Source organism: Prosopis cineraria, unplaced genomic scaffold (genome assembly GCF_029017545.1).
Source record: "Prosopis cineraria cultivar Desert tree isolate PC_DT_omini unplaced genomic scaffold, ASM2901754v1 PC1, whole genome shotgun sequence".
Taxonomy (NCBI): domain Eukaryota; kingdom Viridiplantae; phylum Streptophyta; class Magnoliopsida; order Fabales; family Fabaceae; genus Prosopis; species Prosopis cineraria.
This window is the reverse complement of record NW_026555332.1, coordinates 11205459-11215636: the sequence shown is the minus strand read 5'-3', so window position 1 is coordinate 11215636 and position 10178 is coordinate 11205459. Positions and strand designations below refer to the sequence as shown.

Genomic DNA, 10178 nt, shown 5'->3' with positions numbered 1-10178 from the left:
TATATTTTTATTAAAAGATTATATATAAAAATTTAAAATTGATGACATAATTTTTATACATCAAAATTTATATAATCAGTACATGTATTCTAAGTAATTAAAAGTAATTGAATTGTTGAGTAGAACTATCAATAGATGTGAGGTCAACGAAAGAAAAAGATAAATATGACTGATATTTGAATGAAAATAACTTAATAAAATTTTTTATGCTTTGAGGAATTTTTTTATATTTTAAAATTAAAAAAATAGATTCTGATTACCATTTATAAGTCCTTGTGCTAGGATTGATTGTATTATAAACTAATATCACACATTATAGCCCTGATTAGATTGAACTTCTTATTAAGTGTTTTGAGAAAATTGCAACATACCCACTAATAAAGCATTGGATTATTTATACAATTCAAACAAGATATTTGGCAGCACTTAAAGCTTGTAAATACAAAATAGAAACATGAAATAATAATAATAGTGCTCAATGATGACATTGAAGGGATGTTTCAATGAGTTAATGCTAAAACCATTAGAAGGCTTTGTATATTCTGTCCAATTTTATTAGGTCTTATCATTGTGGTCATCAAATAGAACAGGGTCTTCAATGTAGTGGCCCCCTATTTTTTTTTTTAAAAAAGAATGACGGTTAAGTATTGACCGAGAAAATTAATGATAATTAAGTTATCAATTTTTTTCCTGAAAATTAAGTTACAAATCATGACTCAAAGATTTGTAAATTTTTAAGAGTTTTACTTACAAATAGGACGTTTAAATTTTAAATGTAATTCTTAGTTTGCAATTGAAATTTTTTTTCATAATTGACTAAATTAATATTTGTGCTTTATTTTTTTAAAATAATTTATTGGGACCTACTTTAAATAATAGCCTCTAGAACTTCATTGCCCCTTGGACCAAGACATAGCATAATTTTTTTTATCAGATAATGGATAAATTAAACTTTTTTTGTCATGACAGGGATTATTATTAGTGTGAAATCTTGTTAATATTGAAAACCTTAAAATTCATTTAGGTAGTTTTTAGGTTGATTGAAGTGATTAAAATTTCAAATAACTAAAGTATAGAGGAAATTTGAAATTTAAAATAAATTGTAATGAGAAATGGATTAAGACTTGAACCTAATCTAAATTTATAAACTTTTATGCATCCAAACAAGAGATTTGGACTAAATTCAAATCCAAATTTTCATTGATCCAAATGTTTTGACAAAACAATATTAGATTTTATTCTCAAATAGGAATGTTTGTATTTTGGATTTTCAGGAACAAGAACATTGAGAAAATGAAGAGAGACAAAAAGTTTATAATAACAATATGCAGTTATTTGACTTCATCAGACAATTTCAATTGCAAATGATGATTAATATATTATATAAAAGTAGAATATTCAAGTGTTATATTTTTATTATTATTAATTTTATTTTGATATTATTGTAAATTAATTTAAATTTTTAAATTTTGTTCTATTTTCATAATTAAATTCAATGCAACTGCACGGATTAATTTATATTTTTTTTGTTGTGTCAAATTACCGAAATCAATAATTATTGCTATCATCAATGAGTATGATGAATTAGCGCCTACAAGGTATTTCATAGCACAAACAATTGATCGATGATTGACTATTATCAACTATTGCAACATTATTAAATAAATACTTATTCAATATTTAATTACTCAAATTAATTAATATTTTTTCTTACTTAGCAAACAAGGGAAATAATTAATTATGTCACATAAGAGTGAATGTAGGGATGGCAGTAAAGCAATGATCTTGATAAAGCTATGTTTTAGACTACAGATAAATGAAAATAATTTTTTGGGCCAAAGCCCAAGTAACTGTTTCTTTGCTTTTTTTTTTTTTTGGACTAAGAACACTGAACAAAATTTTAACACTACTTTCATGTAGATAAAGTAACTATGATTTTTACCCCCCAAAGAAAAAAAGAACAAACATTGAGAAACAATGAGCCTAGTTTATTCTTTAAAGTACTAATATGTACTAAATTAATACAAAAACTCTTAGTAAAATGATTGTATTTGTATATACAATAAGTTTTATGCTTAGGAGGCATAGCTCCCATTATTACAAATATCTATGTTTGATGTAAAAAATATTTTTTAAAAAAAAATAATTAGATATGAGCACGTGACTTTATAGAATATATGATTTTTGAGAAATGAAGATAATGAAATAAAAAAAATAAGAATTTTCAAAAAGTAAAACAAGGATAATGAAAAATTAAAAGAGAAGAACAATAAACTCAAATGTAATATAAGAAAAATTCATAAGATAAAACTTGATACAGATAATTAATTACACATGTTTGCGTGTAAAGAGGAAAAAAACACACACGCCTAATTTTGTTAATAAAAATTTGAATTCTATTTCAAGACACAACATTTAAAGATTTAGATCCTTAGAAATAAAGATATCATACGAATGCTATTTTAAGTGGCCAAGTCTCCTCAACTTATAAAAAGTTGTGATTTATTTGATAAAACGTACATGATTTAGAATTAAATGTTTAGAACATTCTCCACCAGTTTTTTAATTTTTTATTATTACTTTACCAATAATTCTTAAAATGTCATTACTTTTTTTTAAAGCTTAATTGGTAAAAGAGCAATTGATATATCATCTCTAACCACGTGCAATTAAACAATAATGGTTGACACTATTTTATGAAAGTTAGTATAGCTAAAGCGACATACTTATGAAGAGTTAAATATTTTTTTAAATTTAATTAGGTAAGAAGTTCTTTGTATGGTAATAGAATAATATAATTACGAATAAAAAAATTCTCTAAACCAGAGATAAATTATTAAACTAAATATTAATGGGGATTTTTTCGTCACATGGAATAATACATACTAATCAAAACCCTTAATTACAAATTGTCATAGTTTTCATGCACAGAGAGAGACAGTTTCAAAGACTAATAACAAGAGACACAATAGGCGTCTAGTGCTATTCAGATGGGCTATGGACAAGGTTTCTGAGGATCCTCTTCATCTTTGCTATCTTTAATATAGTGTGCACATATATTTCATCTGCTACGTCTTCCACTCGCCTGAAACAAGCATATCTCCAACTCTTTTTCAACATTAAAGTCCCAATGATTCCCCAAAAGCCAATGGCAAACCCAATTGTTATGACAAAGTAAAACCACACTTTTTCAGAATCATGTCCATCTTCCCATTCTTTGGTTCCAAGAACTTGATGAGTATCATTGCCTTGACACTTTTGTACTGGGGTTCCACAGAGATAAGGGTTTCCAACATAAATGGATGGATCATTCAAAGTCAAGAATTGATTTTCTGTTGGAATCGGCCCTGAAAGGTTATTGTATGACATATTTAAATGGCTCAAAAAAGTTAGCTTGGACATGCTCTTTGGAATTGTGCCTAAAATTTGATTACAAGAGATGTCAAAGGATTCAAGGGATTTCATATTCTCTATCATCTTTGGAATTACTCCCTCTAAATGATTGTGTGAAAGGTTTAAGCCTATCAATCCAGTGAGTGAGAATAACTCAAGCGGAATAGATCCTATCAAATGGTTATTTGACAAATCCAAGTAGACCACCAGGAAAAGGGTGGTAGTATAATCAAATTCTCTTCCTTTTATAACTAGTTTCATATCCAGCTTAAGATGCTGTTCTAATGTGCTATAGCTGATGTTGAAATTTCTATCAAAATATACCAATCTTGAAAAACCAACACTGCCTTCCATCATTCCTGTAAAATTGCCAATGCAATGGGGTATTGAGCTACTTAAATTGTTATTTGCAAGGTCCAAAATTTGGAGTGACTTGAGTTGGCAAAGATGTGGAGGAATGTTACCAACCAACATGTTATCTTGTAACCTCAGAAAACGCAATGAAGGAAATGTGTTATTATTCCATGACGGTATACTTCCAAAAAACCTGTTCCCACCCAAATCTAACATTTGCAATTGTTGCAAATTTGCCAAAGTCAATGGAAGCTTCCCTTCAAGATAGTTGTTGTTCAAATGCAACAAAAACAATGAGGAAAGATTACCCATCGAGATAGGGAACTCACCAGAAAGTTTGTTGTATGAAAAATTTATTCCAACCAATCCCAAAGGTCTATCCCTCCAACAATTTGGAATTTCACCAGAGATACTGTTATGGGAAAGATGAAGGCTTTTAAGATATCCAAGGTAACAAAGACTTTGAGGGATATAGCCACTGACAGAATTATTTGAAAGATCAAGTACTTGTAGAGTTACAAGTTGACTAAGACCTTGAGGAATATTGCCACTTAAATTATTACTTGAAAGGTCAAGGATGGTTAGATTTACAAGTTGACTGAAACTTTGAGGAATGTTACCATTAAAAGAATTATTTGAAAGATCAAGGCTAACTAGATTTACAAGTTCATCAAAACTTTGAGGAATGTTGCCACTAAAAGAATTACTTGAAAGATTAAGGCTATCTAGATTTACAAGTTCACCAAAACTTTGAGGAATGTTGCCACTAAAAGAATTACTTGAAAGGTCAAGATAATTTAGTTTCTCAAGATACCTTATCCATGTTGGCAAATGGCCATTGAGTTTATTATTATTCAAGTGCAATTCCTCTATACTATATCTTAGGCATCCAAGAAAATCTGAGTCACCAAATGCTTCTCCTTGAAGATTGCTTTCTTCAAAATGTAATTCTCTCAAATGACACATGTTTCGTAAAATTTGTGAAATAGAAGTTTCCACTCTGGCTATGATTTGATTCATGGAAATATCGAGAAAGTGAAGGCTCCTTAACTCTCCCAACCAAGATGGAATTGAACTAAAATTGTTTTTACAAAGGTAAAGTTTTTCAAGGGAAGTCAAGTTTCGCAAAACAACAGGAATGGGTCGAACAAGTACATTCCTTGAAAGATAAAGAGAAACCAGATCCTTAAATTGATATAACCATGGCGGCATTGAACTAAAATTGTTGGAACTGAGGTCAAGGGATTTAATAGAAGTCCAATTTTGAAAAGCATCAAGGATTCGACCATCAATGTCATTAGAAACAAGATTGACGACTTGGACTTTGGTGTTACTTGAGAAATTCATGGGGGAAAGAGGAGTGGGCAAGTTGTGAAGTCCACATCTTGCCAATTGGAGTTGTAACAAGGAAGGAAGCATAGGAAGTACCTGGAACAAGTTGTAAGCTTCACCAAGGTAGACTCCACTCAAGTTGAGATGTTGCAAAGATTGAAGTTTAGAGACCCAATTCATGTCATGGATGCGAAAATCATTCCAACTCAGATCAAGAAACTGCAAGTGGGTGAGGTTTCCAAGATTGATTGGAATCTTCCCTGAGCAATTAGCACCCTGAAGAGATAGACATCTCAACCTCTCTATAGAGCCAAAAAAGACAGGAATTGGGATAGCATTGAAATTGTTCCCACCTAAGTCCAAATAAATCAAATGTTGCAACTCCAACAAAGATGGATCAACACCAGTAGCTTTTAAGTCATGGTAAGAGAGATCAAGTTTGAGAATATGACCAGTAACATTGTGACAAGCTATGCCATCCCATTGACAACAATTGGTTTTGGGATTCCAAGAGAAAAAGATCTCCTCATTTGGATCGTGAAGAAAGGATGCTTTGAATTTGAGAAGAGCTTGCTTCTCTAATTCAATGCATTTCTCACTCAAACCTAATTGAACAATTTCAAACAAGGAAAGCAGCACAAAGCCAACTATGGAGCATCTCCCCATATTTAGAGAAGTTTAGACAAGTGAGTTTTTTTGTATGAAAATATATCTAGTGATATGCGTGGAGGTGGCTTTTGATGAATATGAAGATCACATATTTATAGTATTTTTCGGCTATGAAACTTGAGGTACATGAATTTTTTGAAATATATTAATATAAGATAATAAGTTGTATGCTTGTAAAACTTATACAATTACACCCTTGACTTGGTCCTAAAATGTAAGAGCCAATTAACTAATTTACATAGATTATGAAAATTAGGTAGAATACTTATTTGTAAAAAAAAATGTTAGTTTCCCTCAAATACCATTTTAATAAATTAATTACATTGGCCTTTTGGAGCAATCAATAGAGGTAGTTTGGAAAAACATAATAAATAAAGGAGACAAAGGAGATTGAGACCTTATATTTAAAACTAAAACAAATTTCTCATCTAGTTCTTACATTCATAAAATCGAAGGAAATATTATTTCCGTGTGGTTAGAGGTTATGCATTAAAAAATTTTAAAGGAAAAATGAAATTTTGAAGAACATTTCTTGGATGGCTTTTTACAAGAGCGCACTGACTGCAAACTGTCCAATTTGATTTTTAAATTAACAAAGTGATTGCGTGATTAGGGAAGATATTTCGCGAATCTTATCAACCTTTGCAAAAATCAAAGCCATAAAGGAAATCTCACAAAGCTTCCTAATGGACAGCTGTCCAACATTCTCGATCTTTTTTTTATTTAAAATTTTTGAAGGTTTTTTTTGGTCATTTTTTATCAACTAATCGTAAAAATTGATTTTTATTAATAGTAAGTTTTATACTAAATTATTTTCAAAATTTAAAAAGAAATATTATATAAAAAATAAATTTAAAATTCTAAACATTTTGAGACCTATAATTTAAAAGCTGATTTGTTCTATTTTCTAAATTAAAATTCATGAATTTTTTTGGGCTCTAGCATCGTCAATAAATGCATAAGCAGTCAAAACTATAAATTTAAAACTAAGACATAAAATGATCGAAGTTATCAGTCTCGGCATACTCATCATGCAAAACCCGAAAATAATTTGTAACATATATTATAAAACTTTAAAGTCTTAATTTATTTAAATAATAAAAGTTTTTACTACTTACTTGGGAACAGAAAAATACTTATAACCTTTGATCTTTACCTTAAACCATTAATATAAATTATAATATTATACTAAATTAAAGAAAAGACAATCTCCACCTCCCGTAAACCCATTGATATAAGCATCTTTAATAGCATAAAATTATTAAAATCACGTCTTAACAATTTTATCCCTTAACATGTTTCAAACAGAAGAACAATTAATTTTGAATGATTACAATTAACAAATTTAAATCTCTGAATGCTATTCAAACTTCTATACAATTACATCTCTGTCTTTTTTTTTTAAAAAATAATAACAGTACAAAACACTGATGTGCACTGGGTCGTTAAACTGTTTTTAATATTGGCTATCAGGTAGTTAATATATAAAAAAATTACAATTGCATAATTAAGGCATTAATATTTGAATAATTTTGACAACATTTTAAGTTATGAGAGAATTTAAAAAAAATTAATGTACTCAACAAATTAACGTCTAATGATTTTTTTTTAATTTTTTTTAGCAATTTACCCTTTAGGTTGTTGGTTCATTTTCAAGAATGAAGTGTTATAAATGATTGAGGAAGCCATCACTATGCATCTATGTAGTTTCTTTGGCGCTGCAGCACGAAAGTACATAGAATAATAAACCGTGTGGAAAAAGGTTACTTTGCAATGCCTACGAATAAAGTGAAAGTCATAATTGGTTGTTGACGCACTTTATATTCAATATCTTTTAATTTACAGGTTCATATGACTTGACATTTTTTCTAATTCAATCTTTATGTCTTGACAATTTTATCCACGAACATGTTTCAAACAGAATAATTAATTTTGAATTATCACAATAAAAAAATCTTAGAACGCTATTCAAACTTGAAGTTAAATTAGCTAGAACTGGACCATCATTCTGCAAAAAAAAAAAACCTGAAAATAATGCGCGAAAAATGTTATAAAATGTAAAATGATATGCCAGTTTCTACAATAATTATGCATGTAACAATGTTGCAATAATATTAATGTCTAATGATTTTTAATTTTTTTTAGAATTATACCCCTTTAGATCATTTGTTCATTTTCATGAATGATCAAGGAAGCCATCAGGATACATCTATGAAGTTTCTTAGGCACTACAACACAAAAGCATTGACTGACTTAGATGTTTGGTACATATAATAACAACAACAACAACAACAAACCATGTGGAAGGGTAACTCTGCAATTGCGTACCAAAAAAAGTGAAAGCCATATTTGTTTACTCCATATATTTAACTTTTTAATATTTCTGTTGTAAATTATCGTAAAATTTATATTATAAACGAAGACATGATGATTCCAAAAGATTTATATGTGTGTTTGTATTAAAAAATAAAAAAAATTTACATTCAAGTTCTACAGAAAAAAGTTTATTACCAAGAGGTCATGAATTTTATAAAATATTCTTACGTCTTAAATCATGTACATTGATTACTTAATTAAGGATATTGACAATTGGGTAACACCTTTTACAACTTATTATTATAAATTTTTATTTTTTTTACAAATGGTAAATAATCATTTTTTAATTGTCAATACCTTTAATTAAGTTATTAATGTACGAGATTTAAAATTTAAAAGTATTTTATAAAATTTATGAGACGTTTAATAAACTTCTTTATATGGGACTGGAATGTAATTTTTGCCAAAAAATATTGGTGTTAATGAGTCAGTTTCTGCATCAGTTGCACATGTTGACCGAACCCCCTTAATAGCATTTCTCACAGATTTTTTTTTTTGGATTCGCTTCGCTCATTTGATGGCTGCCTCCTCGGAGCCTCCTTTATACCGAAAAAAAGGACTACGCATATTTAATTTGAATAATCTAAATTTAACGTTTTAATTTTTACTTTTATTTTATATTTATTAAAATAAAAATTATATAAATTATAAATTTTTTAGTAAAGCTGATCATAGTTTGAACATTTTAAATTTAATATGAATGGTCCAAACTTAATATTAAAAATCATAAAAAAACTAATATTAAATTTGTACTATTTAGAATATATTTAGATGGTCACTCCACCCTAATTTCAACATTCAGCATAAAATTTAATAATATTAGTTACATGTCAAATTATATAACACTGTTAGTATCATATTATCGTCTCTTTGACAATATTTAAAAGCAGAGCAACTAATGTTGTAAATAAAAAAATTAAAGAATCTGAAATACTGAAAAAGAAAAAGTACAGAGACTAAATAATAAAATATGATAAAATTATAGGAACTAATAATTGTATTTTTTTCCAAAATAATAAGGAGTTGTATTAGCTTTAAAACACAACTATTCACTATTGTTTTTTACAAGCTTTATGTTGAAACTATACGTTAAAAAAAGTTAAATGATGAAAAAACGAGTGAAGAATACTCAGCTTGGATGACTTTTTAGCATCAAAGTGCTAAGATTAATATCTTTTTGGAACATAATAGACCCTTTAGAATGTTGGGTGATTAATATCTTCATCATTGTCTATGAAGTTTCTTTGGCTCCATCAAGTGTGAAAGGGAGGAAAAATGCATTGACTGAAAAACCGAGTGGAAATAGAAGAATACAATTGGACTGGACTAGACTGTATGAGATGACAAGCATCACAATACTCATCACCACTTCAAAAATCGTTGTGATGAACACGGAATGTGAACTCATTGTTAGACCACTCTTGTAGAAAGTTTTATAGTGATTGGACAAAAGTGACAGGCTGAATATATGTTGTACGTGAATGCAATGATTTTCTATTCATGCACGCGCGAGGAAACATAAGGCTTTAATTTTCAATTTTGTAGGATATGCTTGTTGATATGCTCCCACCTGACTAACTACATATTGTCACATCTATAATATTAAATTTATTAAACAAATTATAAAGCATTGACTGACTTAGATGTTTGGTGCATATAATAATAATAATAATAGTAAACCGCGTGGAAAGGGTAACTCTGCAATGCGTACCAAAAAAGGTGAAAACCATATTGGTTTTACTCCACATATTTAACTTTTTAATATTTCTGTCGTAAATTATCGTAAAATTTATATTATAAACGAAGACATGATGGTTCCAAAAGGTTTATATGTGTGTGTTTCTATTAAATAATAGAAAAATTACATTCAGATCTCATAAAAAAATTTATTATCAAGAGGTCTCATAAATTTAACAAAAATAGTTTTAGGTTCAAATCATGCATTGACTGCTTGACTGAGGGCGTTTTATAATTGGATAATGGTCCTTTATAACTTGCTATTATAAATTATCATTTTTCATTACAAGTTATAAATGGCCGTTACCCAGTTGCTA

General features: G+C 28.6%; 1 protein-coding gene across 1 annotated transcript; it reads right to left on the bottom strand.

Annotated features, from left to right (window-relative positions):
* Positions 1-2864: 2864 nt before the first annotated feature.
* Positions 2865-5768, bottom strand: LOC129317718 (receptor-like protein EIX2). Its single transcript, XM_054962116.1, has 2 exons — positions 5176-5768; positions 2865-3347 (listed from the first exon to the last, which is right to left on the bottom strand). The coding sequence occupies exons 1-2, from the start codon at positions 5743-5745 to the stop codon at positions 3318-3320; spliced, it is 600 nt and encodes a 199-aa protein (XP_054818091.1). The 5' UTR covers positions 5746-5768; the 3' UTR covers positions 2865-3317.
* Between the last annotated feature and the right edge of the window lie 4410 nt (positions 5769-10178).

What these genes read in the sequence shown, in the direction of transcription:
- LOC129317718 (XM_054962116.1), bottom strand. Translation starts at nt 5,745, where the DNA reads ATGGGGAGATGCTCCATAGTTGGCTTTGTGCTGCTTTCCTTGTTTGAA. An exon ending in AAGCTTACAACTTGTTCCAG is followed by an intron (nt 3,348 to 5,175) that starts GTACTTCCTATG and finishes ATAACCTTTCAG; the next exon opens with GGCCGATTCCAACAGAAAAT.